This window comes from Calliphora vicina, chromosome 1, assembly GCF_958450345.1.
Source record: "Calliphora vicina chromosome 1, idCalVici1.1, whole genome shotgun sequence".
Taxonomy (NCBI): Eukaryota; Metazoa; Arthropoda; class Insecta; order Diptera; family Calliphoridae; genus Calliphora; species Calliphora vicina.
In genome coordinates, this window is record NC_088780.1 from 126,720,798 (window position 1) to 126,744,981 (window position 24,184).

Below are 24,184 nucleotides of genomic sequence, written 5' to 3' on the forward strand. Positions count from 1 at the left end.
TGAAATAAAGAAGCAATAGTTGTATTTGACCGGTCTTGTCATACTCTTAGCTTCAATCATTATTCAAATATCTCTCAATATTGCTAGTTTTCACACAAATTTAAATTGTTCAAACAACATAATTAGAAAGAAATTTTCAAATAATAAACATTTTTCTCCTATTTTGGCTTTTTTTGTTATTTTTTTATTTTAAAATTTTCACATGTTGCTCACAATATTAAACTGATTGTTTGAATTAGTGAAAAAACTTCACGGGAATTTCTAAAAAAAACCGCTTAAGAATACTAGTTTTGGTACAATTAATGTCGAAAAAGTACAATTTTTAATTCTGAATGGTACAATTTTTAAATTCCATTTGCCAACCCTGATTCGAATAACAAACTCATGTCGGCTGCACAAAATACAAACAATTTAAAAGAGCTGAAAACAGTATTTGCTGGACAAGCTTGCTAAGCAGTCGTAAATCTTTCGAGAGGTTAGTCCGATATTAATAAAATAACAAAAACAAAACAAAGTGTAGAAAGAAACAAAAAAAAATAAGAAAAACTATCATATTTGATTATTAATTAAATAATGAGCATTATGTACGATAAGAAGTGGATGTGAATAAAAATTATGGAATTTTTTGATTGATTAATTAAGAAGTACTTGAGCATAACAATGAAACATAACTAATGTAAATAATATAAATTATTCAAAGAGATTAAAGTAAAAAGTGTAAATTTATAAACTTACATAATAAACATATTGGATAAGCTGACAAAGCAAACAATTAGATGTTTAGTTATAAGAAAATTTGTGGGTCGAACTTGATACATCGTTTATTGCGATTTCTTAGAATGTTATGTTTGACAAAGTAGGATTTTAAACACCAAGGCTGGCTAACTTATCAAAATTTTAAATATAGTTAAGGCATATTTTTTCATACAAAAAAATTATATTTAAACATTGATTAATTTTAATTATGTTTAAGATTTTGATAAGTTACCCGGCCTAAATCATTATACCCTACACCACCATAGTGGGGAGGGTATAATGCGTTTCTGCAGATGTTTGTAACGCCCAAAAATATTAGTCTAACACCCACCTTAAAGTATACCGATCGACTTAGTATCACGTTCTGAGTCGATTAAACGATGTCCGTCCGTCTGTTCGGTTGGCTGACTGGCTGTCCATGTAAAAATTCATGTCACCAAATTTTGTTACGATCGGTCTATAATTAGTCATAGCTCCCATATAGACCCGCTTCCGAAAATCCCTTTAACGTGCATAAATCGCTTAAAAATGTTAGTATACACACAAAATTCAACATAATTAACTGTAATATAGACATAAATCACACGACCTAATTTCATGGTGATCGGTCCATAATTGGTCATAGCCCCCATATAAGGCCCACTTCCGAAATTCACTCAAAAATATAAATTATTGAAATTTTAAAAGAAAAATGATTTTGCTCTTTTACTTAGTGTAGGGTATTATATGGTCGGGCTTGACCGATTATACTTTCTTACTTGTTTTACTTTGAGTTGAATAAATAAAAAGGAAAAATGTCAATTTTATAACATAATATTTGAAAAACAACTTTAGATATGCAAGTTTCATGTGTCATGTCAAACCAATAATTCTTGCTTCTTCAAGTGTAAGGTAATCGATTAAAAACAGCTTTGAGTTTTATTATTTTATAGTATCTATGTAAAATTCTAGTTTTCTAAGTAGACAGTTTGTTTTCTAGTTTGTTTTTCTGTTTTCTAAGGGGTTTATTTATAAAGTGGACGGTCGGTCAACTATTCTACAATGTTTAGTAGAATAAATAGTTTGTATACCGGTTATATAATTTCCAGTTATAATGGTCGCCTCGATTAGATTGTTTATTGATTTCTTTACTGTAAATCGAGTGCCATTACAAAGTCGTGGTGTCTTAAAGTAATTCTTAGCGGTTTAGCCTACTATTAAGTACAAATACGCAACACAATCATACAAACAAACTCACATTCACTTTTATATACATACATAATATGTATATAGAAGTTTTTCAAATGTTTAAACATTTTAACACTTACTTAATATTGTTGGTAGTCCGCGCACTGCTGTCCTAAATATCAATATTAATAGCTGCTATAGCTTCCTATATATGTATATAATTTTTCATATCTATGGGAAGTATCACGCCCTCTATTGCTAGTTTGCCCATTTTTGGCCTTAATAAGTAATTCATACAAGTTTCAAGACATATTACAATTATACAGATAGATATGAATTTTAGTATATAGTTTGTATGGGAGGTACCACGCCCACTATCGATAGTCCACCCATTCTTGTCCTAAATATAATTATTTATGGTACAAAATGGACATTATCTCATTATTCTATATATTCGATTTTTTAATAAAGGTGCCACGCCCTCTGTGGCTACTACTCCCATCTTTGCCTCAAATATTTATACAAACGATGGAATTGCTCATGTAAAGTTTATAGTTATTGTTTTCCTAAATATTTGATTTTTTAAAGTAACTTTGTGTGGGAGGTACCACGCCCACTTGAAATCGTTATATTTGAATTCAAGTACAATTTCGTAACAATAGGTTAATGGCTGATTTTCGAAGAGTCGAAAATAGAGAAACTGAATTAAGTTAATGAACAAAGTGTATGTATCTGTTTAATTATGACGTTTTATTTCTTATCATTGTGCGAATTTGACCCAAAATCAACTTGCAACTATGGCCACTAGCCAAGCTGATGATATTTTTAATAAAACCTACAGAAAGACTTTGACAAATACGTATCAAAGCAAAATAATCTTGTATCTTATTACAACCAATTTATTTAATTCACAGAATTCGATCAAATAAAACACTTGCAAGCACGTGGATACACTTGAACAGTGATAACTATAAGTTGTAGTTTTCTTTCGAATAGAATTTGTTTGTGAACACAGAGAAAACAGATTCGTAGTAGCAACCGAATTTGTTGCCAATGCTTCTGAGTAAAGAAAGAAATTCATTATGCCATCTATATGACATTGAGGTATCAAAGACTAATAGTATTTTTTCATTCTTCGAATGGTATTTTTTTTTGAAATTTCTGTAATAATGGACAATTAAACACATATGATCCTGACCGAGAATCTAAAAATAGGACTCACAGGTACTTTTTTCCAACTAATAATACATTTTCACTATTTTATAACAATAAATCTAAAAATTAAAAAGTAGGCACGGCACTTATGGTTCTGAATGAGTTAGAATTTATAAAAGGTTTTGAGTGGTACATTTCTTTAGCATTTTATATAATAATTATGATGGACCCAGAATCACTATGCTGAAATACAAAATGTGAGTCTTTATGGGACTTTTTTTTTCTAATAATACCCCAGCATCAATTTTGTGAATTTTGGTAATGGCAACTAGTTACCACATACATTATTTTGTAATGAGTGGTGGTTACCCAACACATTATTTTATTTAGTAGAATAGGTACTTATTTTTATACAGGTTGGTAGGTAATGAGCTTTTGCATTTAGTAGAGCTATTTAGTGTGTTTGACTGGAAAACGGGACGGTAGACGTTCAACACCAGTCAAAGCCATTAATTTTTTTGTTTATATTATACTAATTTATATGTTTATGTTAAAACCATCGTTAACTTACGATAAAATAACACGTACGTGGAGCAGAAAGTTAGCAGCTAGACTATCAAACAGAAGCAAATAATTTGTCGGTTCGATTCCCACAAAGGCAGTATTTTTTCTGTTTTTTTAGCTACATATTCCTGTTGTAAATGTAACTACTTATAACGAATGTAACTACTTATTTTTTGAAATCTCGAACAAAAATAACTAGTTATTCAGTCAAATAATAAGTAGTTTTTAGTTTGCTCCAATATTACTTGCTGGATAACTGCGTAAGTAAAGTTTTTGTTGAACTGAATCCACAATACAATGAATTAAAATTTTGCATTATTTTTATACACTTCACCTTCGTGAGAAGGATATATATAAGTTTGTCATTCCGTTTGTAATTTCTACATTTTTCATTTCCGACCCTATAAAGTATATATATTCTGGATCCTTATAGATAGCGGAGTCGATTAAGCCATGTCCGTCCGTCTGTCTGTCCGTCTGTCTGTTGAAATCAATTTTCTGAAGACCCCTTCGAGAAGTTTGCTATTTAAAATCAGCAAAATCGGTCCATAAATAACGGAGATATGAGCAAAAAACCGGGACAACCTCGATTTTTTACCTATTTTTGATCTATATCTGGATTACTAAGTCATTAATACAATATGGATATCTAATGATAGATATTTCAAAGTCCATTGCAACGATGTACATAAGGCTATAGGAAGTTGGACCTACAATGGGTCAAAATCGGGAAAAATATTTTTTAACCCGAATTTTTTTTTTCATCAAAAAATTTTTTTTGTCATACATTTTTTTTTCCAAAAAAAAAAAAAATTTAAAAAACAATTTCAAAAAAAAAATTTTAAAAACAATTAAAAAAAAATTAAATTTTGTTTACCTAAAAATATTTAAAAAAATTAGTTTTAAAGTATAATTTGGTGAAGGGTATATAAGATTCGGCACAGCCGAATATAGCTCTCTTACTTGTTTTCTTTAAATTAAATAAATAAACAGTCATTTGAATGAAGTTAAATTTTCAGAAAATACTCGTATGATCAATATTTTTCAGTGAGTTTGTGTCATTCTTTATTAACAGGTTGCCTTGCCTAGCCTGCGAATGGTAAGAAATCTTCAGATATTTTTACCAATCTGTTTTTATAGAAATTGGATGAATCATTGCATGAAAAAGTTTGTTTTTAATTTCTAAATTTTGAATTTTACTACTGAAGAATAATTGTCGGTTTTGGTTAAAACCGAACACGAAACTCTAATACTTATAAACATATTTTTGATGTTTATTGGTGAAAACAATTATTTTTAAAAAAAGGATTTTGGTTAAAAGAAAATCGGTATAAAGTAAACACGAAAATTAAAATGATTTTAGTGGGGAAATTTATTTGGAAACACCCTAATATATAATAATTACTTAAAGCTTAAGTAATAATAATGTGTCTTATATACAGTTACTAAGTCATTGATATATTTATAAATAAGTATATTATAAGCTTTGGCTTGTAAATAACACAATCTCTAATAAACCTTAGAGATAAAGAAGTCATCTAATAAATAAATAATTTTAAACTAATTAGTATTTCCTAGTTACCTCCGTAATTGACTGACTTGTGTGTCATTACCTTACATGTGTATGTCAATAATGCTCATGCTCATTTCAAACAAGTCTGTCTCCAAGTATTTATTCAATAAAATATTCATAAATTACTCATGCACAATGAAACGCGTGTTATTTCTCAAAAGGGACAATAGAGACTAGAATCGATATTTTTTGAATTGCTATAAAATGGTGTTTTATTAAAACTTTATTATTATTTCTATTATTTATAATCACTATGGTTTCATTGTTAATTAAACTACTGCATACGTTGAATATTTTTATTCATTTATTTTTCCTTTTTTGTTTATTCTTTATATTTTAGTAAACACTTCTATTTGTTATTGCAAACATGTCACCGACACCATCATCAACACCAACGTCAGCTTATTACACCGTTGACATACGTTCGGATACGGTGAGTTTACCCACTGCTGAAATGCGTCAAGCCATGTTTGAGGCGAAAGTCGGTGACGATGTTTATGGCGAAGACCCTACAATTTTGGAGTTGGAAAAAAAGTCTGCTTTGCTGTTTGCGAAAGAGGCAGCACTTTTTGTGCCGAGTGGAACAATGGCAAATTTATTGGCGAGTAAGTAATAAAGCGATTTTAATTTTATTATTTGTTGTTTAAGGTTAAAAACTTACACAGAGAAAACGGATTCGTAATCACAACCGAATTTGGCGGCAATCGAGTACAACACCTAAGTTAATATGTGAGACACAATTCAGATGCATGAGAAATACATATGGGCAATTCCATGTCATCGTAAGTAACATTTGTACGCCTATAGAGTGGAATAGATTTTGCAAAAATAAGAGTATCTGAAAAATAATGTTGGTCTTTATGTTCCAATCAGAGGTTAAAAATAATAAGTTCTTTCGAAACATTGTTGTCCAAAATATCGAGCGAAATTAGTGATATACAACTAGAGATGCCAAACGGGGAATCCCGTTCCCGAAAATCCCGAAGCCCGGGATTTTTTAATTTTTTTTTTCATAAATAAATAGGGGAAATTGTCATTTTTGTGTGCCTTTTTTATGCATTTTGACATTCTACATGCCCGAATATCGCAAAGTTGTTAAGCTCAACTCCTGCTACAACTTAGTTAATAAAGGAAAGCGGTATTTTTGCTTATCCTAGAGTGGGGCTCTGGAAAATCAATACTTCACATTTTTTTTGTAAGTTATCTAACAAAACTCAATTTAAATCCTCTTCAAACGAAATTGATTTTATCTCAGATGAGGAGCTCGAACAAAATGAAAATATTTCGATTGCTCAAAGGCTAAAAGATATTATTAATAAATGTAAAAAACCCAAATAACAATAACGAACCAAGTTATAATGTAGATTTGCAACTTGCACTTTAATTCTGAAGGAACAAGAGGAAAATACTTGCAGATTTGTTATAAGTATTTGCAAACGGTTTTGCCAATATGAAAGATGTTTTTCGGCAGCAGCATATGTCGGAAACAAAATTCGTTCCAGAATGGCAGACGAAACCATAGATGCAATAGTATGCTTTTTAGTATCTAATAAAAATGAATTGCTAAATAAAAAAATTACTTTCAATTGTAAAGACATAATTATGTAAAAAAAAAATCAGAGTGAAATTCATTTCATGCAACATGCTAATTGGGAGCTTAGTGTTCGCCACAATTTTAGTCTAAAACACACCAATTATATTATTTTATCCTATAAAATGTTGTCATAAGCTCTAAATACTTTCACATAGTAACATTTTAGTGTTATCTCCTACTCAAATCATATTGAAAAAATTTCAAGGGTTTGTCATTCTCGTGGAATTGCACATATTCAACATAACAGCAACATTAATAAGTAGATTTTTGTTTATATATTTCAATTATTTTGAATGTAAATTAAAGTAACTAATAAATGTACCATAAATTCACTGACAAAATTCGATTGGCGCCAAATTCGATGGTGATTACTACTCAGTATTCTCTATGTATTTAAAATATTTACTACTTATATAGGTTTAATATTATAGTATATAAATATGTATATCACGTTTTGTCTACAATTTCCTTTTTTATTCACTTTTATATTTATTTCAAGAGTATCCTTTAAGATTTACATTTTGCACGTTAATATAAAAAGGGAAATCCGTTTCTAGACTTATTGCACTGCACTTCCAAACACCAAACAAACTATCTTTGTAATAAATGCTAAAAATTGTGTGCACATTAAGGTGGCCCTTATTTTGCGATATTCGATGCATCCAAGGTTTCTAAAATTGTTCTCCCTCATTTAAAAAGCAAAGGCTAAACAGTTTAGCAAAATTGGATTACGTTTAGAGGATACACATTTCAATAAAATTACTTTCAAACAAACTTCAAAAATGATATGATGCAAAAATACAATTAAAAATAGTTTTTTTTATTTTATTTATCCATAGATGTTTAGATAAAAATTATAAACAATTTTTGACATCAATAAACCATCACAAAAATCCTAAAATTTCATGCATATGTAGTATTATATCAAATCACAAATTTTACACATTCAAAGTTGGTTTAAACGAATTTCAAACAAGAAAGTATGATCGGTCAAGCCCGACCATATAATACCCTACACTAAGTAAATGAACAAAATCATTTTTCTTTTAAAATTTCAATACTTTATTTTCCTGAATGATTTTCGGAATTATATGGGAGCTATGACTAATTATGGACCGATCATCATAAAATTAGGTCATGTTATTTATGTCTATATAAAAGTTATTCGTGTTGAATTGTTGTGTATACCAATATTTTTAGGATTTTTTCCTTATATGGGAGCTATGACTAATTATTGACCGATCATCATAAAATTAGGTCTTATTGTTTATGTCTACATTAAATTTATTTGTGTTGAATTTTATGTGTATACCAACATTTTTAAGAGATTTATGCTCCTTTAAGTGATTTTCGGAATCGGGCCTTATATGGGAGCTATGACTAATTATGCACCGATCATCATAAAATCTGGTGACATTATTTCCGTATATGTATATAAAACTTATTTGGAGCGAAATTTGTGTAGATACCTATATAAATTAAACATTTATCACGAATAAAGTCCATGGACAGCCAGCCAGTGATTCAAAATCGACGGTATACTTTTGCATTACAAACATTTGCATAAACGTATAATACCCTCCCCACTATATTGGTCTAGGGTATAAAAAGTGCCGCTGAAGCCAACCGATTGCTCACCAAAGCTTAGGGTGAATGTGTTCCATCGGTTTCAATGTGCGAGAGATGGTTAGTGTGGTTCAGAAGAGACCAAGAATTAGAGACATTACCCCATTAAGATTATTGTCAAACTCAAGAGCTTGCAAGATCATTGGAAGCTCTCAATCAGCAAATTCAAAACGTCGACAAACAGCAGGATTTAATCAAAAGCATGGAAATAGGATACCATACGAATTGTAGCTGAGAGACCATGAAAGGCAATTTTGTATGTCCGAAATGTTGCTTGTACACGGAATATAAATATAACTATTACATTTTTCTATTGTTATATATTTCATCTTATGTTTTTATTAGTCCTCATATTAGGGTCTCCCTAATGGTTATCTTATGTAGTTGTTTACAAAACAGGGATTTCTCTTTTCAAAAGAATTTCCTTGGAAATCCAAAATTAAATTATTTTCAGATGATTTATTTGTTAAGCATAAATTATGAGAGTTTTTTTTTTTTGAAATTTCTTATTTTTCTTTCTTTAATAAGTGCTTTCAAAGCAATGGAAATTGTTTTCATTAGATACTTTTTGAAACATTTTTTTAAACCGTATTTAAAATTGTTAAATATATACAATAACAAGTTAGAGTACTAGTTCGGTTGTGCCGAATCTTAAATACCCCCAACTACATATAATGAGAATTACAGTAACTACGTTGATTATACACAGAACAAATTATATTTCAATTCAAACATTTATCCCATATTGAACTGGTTTCAATTATTTCATAATTAAATCAAGTATTCATTTGCTCAAAAATAAAATTTCTTGATATTTGCTATTGAATTTTGAGTTTTGAATTTGATTATTTTGACAATTGAATATACAATTTTCGTTATTGGTTGAATTTCAAATACAAAAATTATTGAATAGATAATTTTCGTAATTGAAAACACATTTTTGTTATTTTTTGTGTTTCAATTACGAAAATTATCTATTCAATAATTTTTGTATTTGAAATTCAACCAATAACGAAAATTGTATATTCAATTGTCAAAATAAACAAACTCAAAATTCAATAGAAAATATCAAGAAATTTTGTTTTTGAGCAAATGAATACTTGATTTAATTATGAAATAATTGAAACCAGTTCAATATGTGACAACTATTTGAATTGAAACGGTTTAAGAAATAGTTTTTTCTGTGTACATGTAAAATTGTTCTTCGATGTTTTTCGGAAATGCTCCTTATAGTATTTCGTCACCTAAAATGCAAAATAACGTAACATCACTTTTCATAAGTTTATAGGAGAAGCAAAACACGATATAAAATGGAAACTACTTGAGATATTGAAACAAAATTTTAAAATTTGAATAACAATGACTCTAGAAATATATTTTATGAAAAAAAAATATTTTTTTCGTTTTTTCTGAAACAAAAAAACGTATCATCAATATAAATTTTTATGAAAAAATAAAAACTTAAATAAAAATATTTTTTTTATTTTAAATAAAAGCAGTTTATATAACTTTTTTTAATTTTATTATGTTTTTTTATTTTAATTACTAACGACTACTTTTTTAAACTAAAAAAGTTTCTTCATTAAATTTTCATTAAGACTGCAAAAAATATTCAATTGCACAAATTTATTAAAAAAAATTAGGATACTACCTAAAATGAGGTAAAAACGATTTATTAATTAATTACTCAAAGCGTATACGTTATTTTGTTCAAGAAAATCATATATTTGATGCTACTTTAGTTTCAATTTTGGTTATAACTTGGTTATTTTTGATAGCAAAAGCTTAAAATTTAATAAAATCAATTTCGAATTTTTTGATGATACGTTGTTTTGCATTTTAGGTGACGATATGGAAACTATGATCAATTATGGACCGATCATCATAAAATTTAGTACATTTGTTTGTATATATTAGGATTGTTTGTGTCAAATTTAACCTGTCCAAATTAAAAAAATGCTTGTGTTCGATTTGTGAGAATGTATTGTTGAATGATAATTTTTATTCACATACATAGGTTTGGGTTATGTTTGATTTACAATTGATTTTAAAACATGTACAATCAATCTTATGGTCATAGAATAAAATATACATCGTTACCGAGAGACAAAGAACCTAAGTATGTTGTCGAAAAACTAAAAATGATCACAGATCGAGCTCCTTTTATTGATTAAACGCTTATTGGCCAAGCTATTAGCGAATCTATTTATTGTGAGTTTTTATATAAAAAATCGATTTTTGGTCAGAAATATGAGTGATTACAGATCGAGCTCCTTTTTTTGATCAAACGCTTATTGGCCAAGTTATTAGCGAATTAATTTACTGTGAGTTTTTATATAAAAAAATCGATTTTTGGCCAGTATTATGAGTGATCACAGATCGAGCTCTTTTTCTTGATTAAATGTTATTAGTTTTTGAGTTTTTATATAAAAATCGATTTTTATTATCGAATTTAGATAAGCTAAATCGGCGTAGCTGTATTCCGATTTTAGATAAATCAAAAAAGTGGGCATGATCAATTTTTCATTCCATAAAAACCTATGTTTGACAATGAAAGAAAAAAAATTTTCTAAATCTAAATTTTCTAATTTATTTTAATATTTTATTTTAATACTAAACTTATTTTTGCTGAATTTTGTATATATAACGCTATTACATAAGCATTTCAAAGATTCATCTTCCGCAGAGAAATATGTGGGCTATGAAAAATCATGGAGCGATTCATACCATTTTCAACAGAGTTTGTCCTTTAACTATAACAATAATGTGAGCTTAATTTTAAACAAAATAATAACAAATTTATTGTCTCTTATTTTGCTTCATAACATAAGCTTTAATTTACAATAAAGTTTAAGTTACCCTCATTAAAACCACATTTGCCAAAAAAAATGTCTGCATCTGCACTTTAATACCTTAAAAGCTCAATACCATATTAAATTGTCTTAACACATTTTTCTCCCCTTAAACGTTGCAACAACATTTACATATTTCTCTGTGTATTTTTGCAGTAATGGTTCATTGTCATCGTCGCGGTACCGAGGCCATCGTTGGCGATCTATCCCATACATTCCTGTACGAGCAGGGTAAGTAAGGAGTGAGTAGCAATTCATTGTCAGCCATTTAATCTTGGAACAACTTTATATTTACAGCTGGTGCAGCACAAATTGCCGGTGTACAATTAGCAACAATTAAAAATAAAACAGACGGTACATTCTGTCTCCGCGAAATGCAACATAAAATGAGACTTTACGATGACTGCCATGAACCCGTTACGACGCTGGTAATTGTCGAAAATACACACAACATGTGCGGTGGCAAAGTGTTACCCCTCGAATGGTTGAATGAACTGGCTGGCATTTGTAAAAATACCGCAAAGACAAATGGCAAAAAGATTGCACTCCACATGGATGGTGCCAGGGTATTTAATGCTGCGGCACATTTAAAAGTGCCTGTGTCACAAATTACAAAGGATTTCGATTCGGTGTGCTTTTGTTTGAGCAAAGGTCTATCGGCACCAGTCGGTTCAGTATTGGTGGGCACGAAAGCGTTTATTAGTGAGTAAGTACTACATACATGCAACATGAAGATACATTCAGTTAAACATCACATATAAACCATATTTCATTGTTAAAAATAATATTGTAAAGAAGACATATACATAAATTAATGGCGCAAAATTAATTGGTTTAACAGAAAATGGTTACTAAATATCGCGTTATTTATTTTAACATTATACTATGCTTGAAATTATAGTTTTGTTATTATATTTATTATTATTTAAGAGCATTTACATTTTTCAAAGCAAATTTATTTGCTATGGTGTCAGCAATTGTTCTTTATTTATAACTATTCAAAAACATCGATTACACAACAAGACAAAAGTAAGTGAATAAATATGCAGCGGTTCTTATGTAGCAATTCTGTTTTGTTGGAGTACGGAAATACTTACACTTAAAGTTCGGTTTCGATGGAAACTGGGACTTTTTGCGACAAAAAACTTTTTTATTTATTTATTAATTTAGATTAATATATAAAATAGTAGCACTGGCTGCTACTATTTTATATACACCACCACCATAGTGGGAAGGGTATAATGCGTTTGTACAAATGTTTGTAACGCCCAAAAATATTAGTCTACCACCCACCTTAAAGTATACTGATCGACTTAGAATCACTTTCTGAGTCGATTAAGCGATGTCCGTCCGTCCGTCTGGTTATCTGGCTGTCCATGTAAACCTTGTGCGCAGAGTACAGGTCGCAATTTTGAAGATATTTCGATCAAATTTGGTGCATATTATTTTTTCTGCACAAGGACCAAGCCTATTGAAACTGGCTGAAATCGTTCCATTATTTCACCTAGCCCCCATACAAATGTCCTCCCGAAATTGGACTTTATCGGTCATAAATGTTTAATTTATATCGATATCTACACAAATTCCGCTCCAAATAAGTTTTATATATACAAAATTCATGTCACCAAATTTTTTTACGATCGGTCCATAATTAGTCATAGCTCCCATATAGACCCGCTTCCGGAAATCACTTTAACGTGCATAAATCCCTTAAAAATGTTGGTATACTCACAAAATTCAACACAGTAAACTTTTATAGAGACATAAATCACACGACCTAATTTCATGGTGATCGGTCGATAATTGGTCATAGCCCCCATATAAGGCCCACTTCCGAAAATCACTCAAAAATATAAATTAATGAAATTTTAAAAGAAAAATGTTTTGCTCTTTTACTTAGTGTAGAGTATTATATAGTCGGGCTTGACCGACCATACTTTCTTACTTGTTATTTCTGAATTTTTTGAAAAGATACCGCTATTTCTATGTTACCCCAGAAAATCGCCTTTTTGACCCTTAAAACAAACAAAAAATTGTCTTGACAATGTTCCGCAACTTTATCCAGGAGTCTTAGGTCTAAATTTTTTCTGAATGTATCAACATTGAAAAATATCTAAATAAGAAGTATTTTCTTAAATTTATAAGAAAAATTTTATTACCACCACCTAGTGCACATTTTTTGCAACAATTGATGAAACAGAAAAATAGATAATTTATTAAATTTTATATATGGGGGATTTCATGTCAAGTGAACCAACTTTTGAAATCAATGTCTTCCGATAGGGTTGAAATTAGCCAAGATTAGTTCTATTAAATAGTAATTCAGACACAATATTTCAACAAGATCGGTCGAAAACTCTCTGAGTTAGAGGGGGTAAATATTTGACATTTCGGACAAGCAGGTGTTTTTTCTCATCCAAGCAACTTATTACAAAATGTGTCTCAAATATTTTAGATAGCTATTTCTTCAATATTTCGAAAAAATTAAATAAAAAAATAAAAAAAATTTAATATTTTTTTTCCGAAATCAAAAACTTTTTTGAATTTTTTTTTCAAAATGTGTCCTTTTTTTCTCAAAGGAAAGCTTAGATATTTTCCTTGAAGACCTATTTGCTCGCTTAGTGGGATGCGAGTTGGATATCTATCAAAATAAATGTTTTGTAACTCAAAACATACAATTTTTACTTTTTAGCAAAATCAAAATCTTTGTTGACATTTTTTTCAAAATGAACCCCTTTTTTAATTTTTTTTGTTCAAAAGAAAGCTTAGGTCCATTCCTTTAAGATAGATTCAGTCGCTTAGTGGGATATACATATGGGGGATTTCACGTCAAGTGAACCAACTTTTAAAATCGATGTCTTCCAATCGGGATGAAATTTACACCAAGGTTAGACCTAAACAAATTTTGAGTTACAAAATTTTGTAACTCAAAACATGCAATTTTTTTTTTTTCAAAATGGAATTTTTTTTCCAAAATGGGCCCTTTTCTTTTGAGCAAAAAAAAAAATTTTCAAAAGTGCCCATTTTGGAAAAAACGTTCGATTTTGAAAATAAAAGTGAAAAATTGCATGTTTTGAGATACAAAACATTTATTTTGAAAGATATCCCACTAAGCGGCCAAATAGGTCTGAAAGGAAAATATCCAAGCTTTCTTTTGAGCAAAAAAATGGATCCTATTTTGAAAAAAATTCAACAAAGTTTTTGATTTTGCAAAAAAAGTCAAAAATTGTATGTTTTGAGTTACAAAACATTTTTTTTGACAGATATCAAACTCGCATCCCACTAAGCGACCAAATAGGTCTTCAAGGAAAATATCTAAGCTTTATTTTAAGAAAAAAAGGGCCCATTTTAAAAAAAATATTAAAAATTTTTTTTAAATATTTTTTTCGAAAGATTGAAGAAATAGCTATCTAAACTATTTGGAACACATTTTGCTAAGAACAATAGGTAATAAGTTACATGGATGAGAAAAATCACATGTTTGGTCAAAATGTCAAATTTTGACCCCCTCTAACTCAGAGAGTTCTGGACCGATCTTGTTGAAAAATTGTGCCTGAATTCCTATTCAATAGGTCTAACCTTTGTCTTCCGATCGGAAGACATCGATTTTAAAAGTTGGTTCCCCCATACGTGAAATCCCCCATATATGTAAGTTAAAAAAGTTTTTGATTTCGGAAAAAAATATTACAATTTTTTTATTTTTTTTTTTTAAAGATTGAAGAAAGAGCTAACAAAACTATTTGGGACATATTTTGTTAAGAACAATAGGTAATAAGTTACACGGATGAGAAAAATCACATGTTTGACCAAAATGTCAAACTTTTACACCGTTTAACTCAGAGAGTTCTTGACCGATCTTGTTGAATTACTATCCAATAGGTCTAACCTTGGTGCAAATTTCATCCTGATCGGATGACATCGATTTTTAAAAGATGACATGAAATCCCCCGTATTAAAAATATTAACAACAAAATATATTGATTTACATATATTTTGTTGTTGCAAGAATTAATGCCCAACTATAATATGCATACACTAGCTTAAGTCAGCTTAAGTAACTGTGCAAATACATATAAAACGTATGTGACATACTATAATGTACTTAAGAGAGTTTAGTCAAGTTTCGTCATCTTTTATTTGCTTAAGCATAGAGCGAAGCCGGTCGCACATTCCGTACGGAATCAGCTGTTTGTTTATTTTATACAAAGAAAATAAAGAAAAAAATTAAATGGAAGAAGAAAATTAATTTATTTTCATAAAATAATAAGAAATACGTATTTTTTAATTACCATAAATGTGCAAATTGGGCTAAATTGTTTTGAATGCACGTTACTACATTATGGCCACCTAAAAGTTTCTTCGGATTTTCTTAAGCATTTGACAGACTTTTCGTTCGGTTTTGACATTAACTTAAGCTAGCTTATGCATATTATAGTTGGGCCTTTAGGTTTTTGACAGCAGACAGTGTCGCTTCTATCTACATATATTTTTTTCATAAGCTACATAAATTTATGAAAAATGAATATAAATACTTGAAAAGTGTAAACAGAAAAAAAACTACTCCTATACAAAAATATAAAATTTTTCTCGGCAGATTCGTGTTACTTTAAATGATGCATCAAAAATATAAATCAATACTTTTCATTAAAAGTATTTTTTTCCTTTTGACAGAGCCTGACCAAATGTTTCTAAATAAATGACTAAGTATGTAAATTAGTAATATCATACTCAAGACTTGCTTATGGAATTTTTAAAACAGGGCAGTTTGCTTTCTTTGGATTAATTAAATTTATTACATACTTGTTACTGTTTCTATATACATACATTATTGTACATATACATATCGCTCATTTGCTGCATCGTCGTCATAACTCAAAAAATATAATTTTTCAGGAGAAGCATTTTTAGTTTTTAAACCGACATGGGTTATGAAATTGAGACAAAATGCTTCTATGGCGATCCTGCGTATAATTTTAGAATCTAGTTCACAAGACTTTGTCAGTTATTGAAACAACTTATTTATTATACAATAGTGCTTTTAACTCGAAAATTTTGGTTTTTTGAATTATAACGTTGTTGCAGCAAATGAGCGATATATATACAATGTTATATTATACATACATAAATACATTTTAAATAAAATATTTTATTTCCATTACAGAGCTCGTCATCTGCGTAAAGTTTTAGGTGGTGGTATGCGACAATGTGGCATTTTAGCTGCTGCCGGCTTAGTGGCACTTGAGACAATAGTACCCCGCTTGACTGGGGATCATGAAAGAACAAAACGTATTGCAGAAGGTAATTTATATATAAGAAAAACAATAACAACAGCTAAAAAGACATGTAAATTCATTGTAATAGAAAATACTTATGCATTCATTCACTCACTCACTCATTTACTTTCTAAATTTAAGAGACATTCAGTATATATAGACAGATGTCTGCAGTAATTGTGCATACATATGTACATACATATATGGGAAGAAACACAATTATTTTCCTAATTTTTTTTCTTACGATTTCAATAGCTATGTAATTGTATGAACAAGAAATAGTGCTTTGGAGAGTAAAATAGTTGGCCTGAATTAGTTAATAAAGGGACTTCCGAACTTTGACAGTTCATAGCGGCCATATTGTTGAATCTAAAAAAAGTCAAATTGCCTGTCATTTATTCAGCTTGTTTTGCCAAATTAACATGGGCGGATACAGTGTTCAACAATACAGCAATATGATAAAAATGGGTGCTTTATTCGGCTAAATTTCCGCGCGCTTCGTCCATTTATTGATGAACAAACAAAACTGTCGAAATTGGTACAATACCAATCCACATGAGATCCAAGAACGTCCAATGCATTTTGGGAAATGACGCAACGTGCTACACATTCTGCACGAGCGATTAAAGGGCATGGTCGTATCATGTGAAGATGATGTGAACTGGTGATTTGACCCCGTTAGACATTCATTGTGGGGTTTTCTTGAGTCACAGGTCTATGAAAATAAGACACAAATCATATCGGCCCTCAAAACTAAAATAACCTATGCCATCGATCAAATTCAGGCAGATTTATGTGCCAGAGTCAAACGAATAAAAAATTACGATGATAATTCGACACATACTTTGTTTTATTTAAATTTAAAGACCCACCCAACTTTTGAAACAGATGTCTTTCGATCGTCCTATTGGATAGTAGTTTAGACATAATTTTTCAAGAAGATCGATCAAGAAGTCTCTGCGTTAGAGGGATCAAAATTTGACATTTAGGCCAAACCTAGTGTAATTTATTACCTATTGTTCTTAGCAAAATGTGCCCCAAATAGTTTAGATTGTAGCTATTTCTTCAATCTTTCGGGAAAAAAAAATTTAAAAATAAATATTTTTTAATTTGCAAAATCAAAAAATTTTTGACTTTTCATCAAAATGAGTCTTTTGTTGTCAAAAGAAATTTTAGGCCTTTGCCTTGAAGAGCATTTTAGGCCAATTTTGAAAAAAATTCAAACATTTAAACTATTTGGAACAAATTTTTCTAAGAACAATAGGTAATAAGTTAAATGGATGAGAATAAAACACCTGTTTGAAATGTCAAAATTTTGACTCCCTCTAAATTAGGGAGTTCTTGACCGATCTTGTAAAAAATTTTGTCTATAATTACTATCCAATAGAACTAGCCTTTGTGCAAATTTCATCTTAATCGGCAGACATCGGGGCCCACATACATTGCTAAAAAAAATTTTGGCTTACAAATTTAGCTCCTTATAACATTTTTCCGGTTATTTAGCATAATAACAGTATTGCTCCTACATATCTGTGGAGCAGTTCATCTAAATCCAATCCAATCCAATAATTTTTTTGTCAACTTTTATGATATAGACCTCGGATTCTGAATTTTGTCGATTTTGTTGTTCGTAAAGACTTCTAAACACCTAAGAAATAACGAACAATAAAGTACGGTTTCATAGATTTTAAAATAATATTGTGTTTGTCCATATACAAACATATTCCATATGTAGACACGTTTTTATCTTACTCAAGTCCTTTATGTCCTTTTGGCAATGCAGTAAATTTGTTTTGTATGAACATACACCACTGATACACATACATACAGTTTAGCACGGCCTAAAGGACCACTTTTGCCATAACACTTACCCTAAACAATCAACATTGCCTCCCTCTCTCTGTCTTTTAAATTTCTTTGTAATAAGCGTCTGTATTTACGAACAAAACTAAAAAAAGAGCCTAAAAAATACCATTTATTAGGGTGGCACATAACTTAGTGGAGTGAGCAAAAATATAGGGTCTAATAAATGATAGATGTCTGGAATATAACTACCTAATATTAAAATATTAATATAGAAATGTCTTTAGTTTTTTGGTAATCCTTCCAAATGTCATTCCACTTAAGATTCCGTTTACAATGCCACCCAATTGCTTGGTGTCTGACTATGGTAAATGATGCCATTTTGCACTTGAGTTGCAATTCGTTATGTTGACTGGAATTGAGCTGTATGTAACAGTAACTGTCTCTGTGTTTATGGGGGCTATCCAATTTTCCTTCTAACAGTTTCCTTTTCACTTCATCTTTTCATTACTGTTCATAAATATGAGTGTTTGTGTGCGTTTGCATGAGTTTAAGTCTATGCGGTATATATTTGTGTGCCTCTATGTTCATTTTAATTTTCCTCTTTTGTCTAGCTTTACATAATCTACACAGTCCCAACTTTACTGTTGACCTGGAAAATGTTCATTCTAATATACTGTTGATTCATATGGTTAATCCAAAAATAGCTGCCAGTGACTTTGCTAAACGCTTGGGTGAAGTAACAACACAAGAACTTCAAGATGGTTTAACGACAACAACAGACGATGGCAACAGGGCTATTGTATTGAAGGTCAGTGCCCGTGACTGGGCATATGCACGTATTGTTTTATATCATCAAATTACGGACAAGGATATCGACTATACGATTAGAAAGTTTGAATATGTTATTAAGGAGTTTGATGGTTTATTGTCGTAGTTGAATTGTGTAATTTACAATACTATTTGTATGCATATCGTATTATTAGCTACAATATGATAATAACTCAACATTTGCAATCTTTCAGATAATGAAATATCTTAATGACTTAAACAAATAAAACTTTATTTCTCTCAACTATATTTACTGAGTTATAACGTTCTTGACGCAAATGAGCCATATGTATTCATATATATTTCTATAATTCTACATGCATTTAAACTGTAAATATGTTAAAATTATTTAGCTCAATAAATAATAAATTTGTTTTTATTGTACAAAATAGTAAAACATTTTATTTTATAACCAAAATTTAATAGACAGAAAATTGCTGTTTTCGGATTTATAATATCCGATTTCAGTGAAATTTATTACAAATATTTTATTTAAGTACGTAAGTATATACATAAGTGTTCAAAGTCTTCATCAAATCATTTACTTCTTGACAAAATTAAAACAAATTGAAAATTTTTAAAAAATGAAGCAAGAACTTCAATCCCCACTTTTTTAGTTTCTTTACTAAATAACAAAAATCCGTATCTATAAAGATTTGCATCTCAATTATGTAATATGTTTTGTTGCTCAATATTTTTTAATTAAATGAAGATATTAAGCAAGTTTAAATCAAATTCAGATAGAGATTTTCTACCCTTTTTTCTAGAAAATCAAAAAAAAATTCTTTCAAAAATTACATTTGAAAATTCAAATATTCTACGAAATTTTTTTCGCATTTTTTAATTAATGTACAATTTTAACAGTTAAAGATATTATAAACAAATTTGGAAATAATGTAAATCCAAATGTCCTTAAATTAATGGCATTATAATTTTTGAAATGTTCTATTTTCAAATACCAAATCTGGGGCGACTAGGTCCACTTAAGTGAGTCAAGTTTTAGTTTACACACTTTTTCATTAGGTTCTCTTTTAGGATCATATACAAATTTTATATAGTCCCGAAGAAAATTTTTTCTACAAATGAAAAAATATAGTGACTTTTTTTTGGTAAAAACGTAAAAAATACAGAAATTTTTACTAGTTCAAAATTTGGAAGCATCTAACTTTTTATAGGTACGAAGTAACTATTAGCAAGTTGTTTTGACTTTCTTCAGAATTTTATAGCAAATATAGCTGATATTTTCCATAACTAAAAACAAAAAAAGATCGAGATAATTTACATACAGTGGTGGTCAAAACATATGCAACCAGCAACAGAATTTTATAAAAGTGGTTTAAACTAGTTTAAGATGTAAACAAAAATATTAATTTGCTTATAATATTTTTTAATTAATGCTTTAAAAATAAGAATATGAAATTTAATTCAGAATTTTTTGCATTGAAAAGAAAAAAAAAATTAAAAAACTACGTATGGGTTGATATTTCATTGGCCAAAACATATGCAACTAATTGCTATTAAAACATTTCTGTCTATAAAACTTAATATTTCGTGGCAAATCCTATATTTTCAATGACGGCCTTACATCGGCAAGGCAGTGAAGCTATCAAATTGGTAATAAAATTTGCAGGAATAGCGTTCCAAGCATCTACCAATCCTTGAAACATAATATCTGAATTAGTGCAATTTTCGGGGTCGATTCTTTGATTAACGATTTCCCAAATGTTCTCAATGTGATTTAGATCTGGTAATTGTGGTGGCCATTCCATTACCGAAACTCTTTTTTGAGCTAACCACGATTTAACAATATGTGAAGAGTGCTTGTGGTCGTTATAGTGCTGAATAACTCATCCAAGTGGCTTATTACTTATCCTCAGAATTTGGAAGCATTACTCTTTCCAAGATGTCTCTATAGATAAATCCATCCATTATATAATTAATTTAGAGCGATGGGCCAACTCCAGCAGCAGAAAAACAACCCCCATACCATTACGTTGCAAGAAAGTATGGTCAAGCCCGACCATACTTTCTTACTTGTTTTTTTATTTATTTATGGAGAAATGTTATATTTTTCAAATATGTTAAAGGTAAATGGTATTATTAGGAAAATTATATATATGGGGGATTTCATGTCAAGTGAACCAACTTTTGAAATCGATGTCTTCCGATCGGGATGAAATTTGCACCAAGGTTAGCTCTATTGGATAGTAACTCAGACACAATTTTTCAACAACATCGGTCGAGAACTCTCTGAGTTATAGGGGGTAAAATTTTGACAATTTGGTCAAACAGGGGTTTTTTCTTATCCATGTAACTTATTACCTATTGTTCTTAGCAAAATGTGTTCCAAATAGTATAGATAGCTATTTCTTCGATCTTTCGAAAAAAAATATTTAAAAAAAAAAATAAAAAATTTTTAATATTTTTTTTCCGAAATCAAAAACTTTTTTGACTTTTTTTTAAAATACGCTATTTTTTTTTTTTTTTTTTTTTTCTTAAAATAAAGTTTAGATATTTTCCTTGAACACCTACTTGGTCGCTTAGTGGGATGCGAGTGGGATATCTATCAAAATAAATATTTTGTAACTCAAAACATAAAATTTTTGACTTTTTTTGCAAAATCAAAAACTTTGTTGACTTTTTTTTTCAAAATGGACCCTTTTTTAATCTTTTTTTTTAGGTCAAACAAAAGCTTAGATATTATCCTTGAAGACCCTTTTGGTCGCTTAGTGGGATGCGAGTGGGATATCTATCAAAATAAATATTTTTTAACTCAAGACTTACAATTTTTGACTTTTTTTTTTGCAAATACGATTTTTTTTCCAAATGGGCCCTTTTTTTAAAATTTTTTTTGTAGTCAAAAGAAAGCTTAGGTCCATTCCTTTAAGATATTTTTAGTCCCTTAGTGGGATGCGAGTAGGATATCTATCAAAATAAATATTTTGTAACGCAAGACATACAATTTTTTAAAAAAAATCGTATTTGCAAAAAAAAAAGTCAAAAATTGTAAGTCTTGAGTTAAAAAATATTTATTTTGATAGATATCCCACTCGCATCCCACTAAGCGACCAAAAGGGTCTTCAAGGATAATATCTAAGCTTTTGTTTGACCTAAAAAAAAAGATTAAAAAAGGGTCCATTTTGAAAAAAAAAGTCAACAAAGTTTTTGATTTTGCAAAAAAAGTCAAAAATTTTATGTTTTGAGTTACAAAATATTTATTTTGATAGATATCCCACTCGCATCCCACTAAGCGACCAAGTAGGTGTTCAAGGAAAATATCTAAACTTTATTTTAAGAAAAAAAAAAAAAAAAAAAAAATAGCGTATTTTAAAAAAAAGTCAAAAAAGTTTTTGATTTCGGAAAAAAAATATTAAAAAATTTTTATTTTTTTTTTTAAATATTTTTTTTCGAAAGATCGAAGAAATGGCTATCTATACTATTTGGAACGCATTTTGCTAAGAACAATAGGTAATAAGTTACATGGATAAGAAAAAACCCCTGTTTGACCAAATTGTCAAAATTTTACCCCCTATAACTCAGAGAGTTCTCGACCGATGTTGTTGAAAAATTGTGTCTGAGTTACTATCCAATAGAGCTAACCTTGGTGCAAATTTCATCCCGATCGGAAGACATCGATTTCAAAAGTTGGTTCACTTGACATGAAATCCCCCATATATAAACCACTAAATTGCGTGAAAATATAAGTAAATTTTTGCTTAACACTCTTGCATGGACTTTACATCAATTTTTTAAAAATAAAATTAAATTTTTCTTAAAACTATAAGTGTACATTTCATCTTTAAACATTTCTCTACAAAACCGTATCATTTGATTTTTTAAATTAAGTGTTTGAAAAATTTACTTTTTGACACCAAAATCCCTCTGTGTGCCCTTTCCGAATTATAGGGTCGCTATTATGTTCCAAAAAGTCTCAATTTGTTGGACAGTGTAATAAACTGTTTTATATTAGGACTTATTAAAGTCCCTGGAAAATCACATCAGCAAATCGTGTAAAAACATTTAAATATCATATAGATAATTAAGATATTAGTTTTTTTTCAAGAAACATGGTTCTAAAATTTGTCTTATTAAAATCTCTAAAATATGGTAAGAAATACTAATTTAAAATATTTAATTTATTTGTATTTGTACACACTTTAAACACACTTCAGTTTTCGAAATGCACATCAAGGCATTTAAATATTTATAAACAATGGCTTATTATGATTTAAGACAATAATTAAATTGTTGTAAGATAATTTTATTATTAAACCGTAAAGTGCTGAGTATAAGACGAATTTAATAAACACTACTTAGATCTTGAAAAAATGTATCTTGGTGTAATACAGTAATATCTTTTTGCTCAGATCACACGTGACTGGTGTCACAATGTTATCTTAGTTTTATTCAGTGTTGTTAGACAATAAAAGAAAAAAATCCACCCGTCACCAGTCCAGTAATGATATCGTCAACCCGTCGTTGATAACACTGTGCTAGTTGAGAAAACTGTCAAGCGGGGCATCCGGTGGGTTAAACTAATTCGTGTATGATGAATTCAGTGGTGCCAACCGCGGAATCTCGGTTTTTCAGTTTATTCCATAAACTAAACCGTTTTTGAGTTACGCGAATATATGTTATGCAACCTCCTCCATTTTCGAAATAACGGTATATCTCGAAAATACGAGCTAACCTAAAAAACGGTTAGCACCACTGAATTCAGCGCACCAGAATTAATTTAAGCCGATGGGTGCCCATCTGTACAGAAGAAAAAGTGTCAATTTTATGCACAGTGTAATATCCGATAATTATGCAGTTGAATTTAAAATTATATTTTTAACTTATTTCACAATTCAATTCATGAAAACGATGGCGGTCGAAATCTGTTAAACCAAAGGACAAACTTATTACAACTACTTTTAGGGGTTTTGTAAAATTATAATAAGACAATCACAAGGATGCTGTTTACTAACATTTTAAGTAATACCCAAGC

At 29.5% G+C, this 24,184-nt stretch overlaps 1 protein-coding gene across 1 annotated transcript; it reads left to right on the forward strand.

Moving 5' to 3' along the window:
• Positions 1-377: 377 nt before the first annotated feature.
• Positions 378-19,591, forward strand: LOC135957200 (uncharacterized). The gene is made up of 6 exons (XM_065507897.1): positions 378-475; positions 5,556-5,820; positions 11,444-11,518; positions 11,585-11,993; positions 16,449-16,585; positions 18,978-19,591. Exons 2-6 carry the CDS (start codon positions 5,583-5,585, stop codon positions 19,298-19,300), a joined length of 1,182 nt encoding a protein of 393 aa, XP_065363969.1. The 5' UTR covers positions 378-475; positions 5,556-5,582; the 3' UTR covers positions 19,301-19,591.
• Positions 19,592-24,184: the final 4,593 nt, after the last annotated feature.

What these genes read in the sequence shown, in the direction of transcription:
- LOC135957200 (XM_065507897.1), top strand. Translation starts at nt 5,583, where the DNA reads ATGTCACCGACACCATCATCAACACCAACGTCAGCTTATTACACCGTT. An exon ending in ACGAAAGCGTTTATTAGTGA is followed by an intron (nt 11,994 to 16,448) that starts GTAAGTACTACA and finishes TTTCCATTACAG; the next exon opens with AGCTCGTCATCTGCGTAAAG. An exon ending in AACAAAACGTATTGCAGAAG is followed by an intron (nt 16,586 to 18,977) that starts GTAATTTATATA and finishes TCTTTTGTCTAG; the next exon opens with CTTTACATAATCTACACAGT.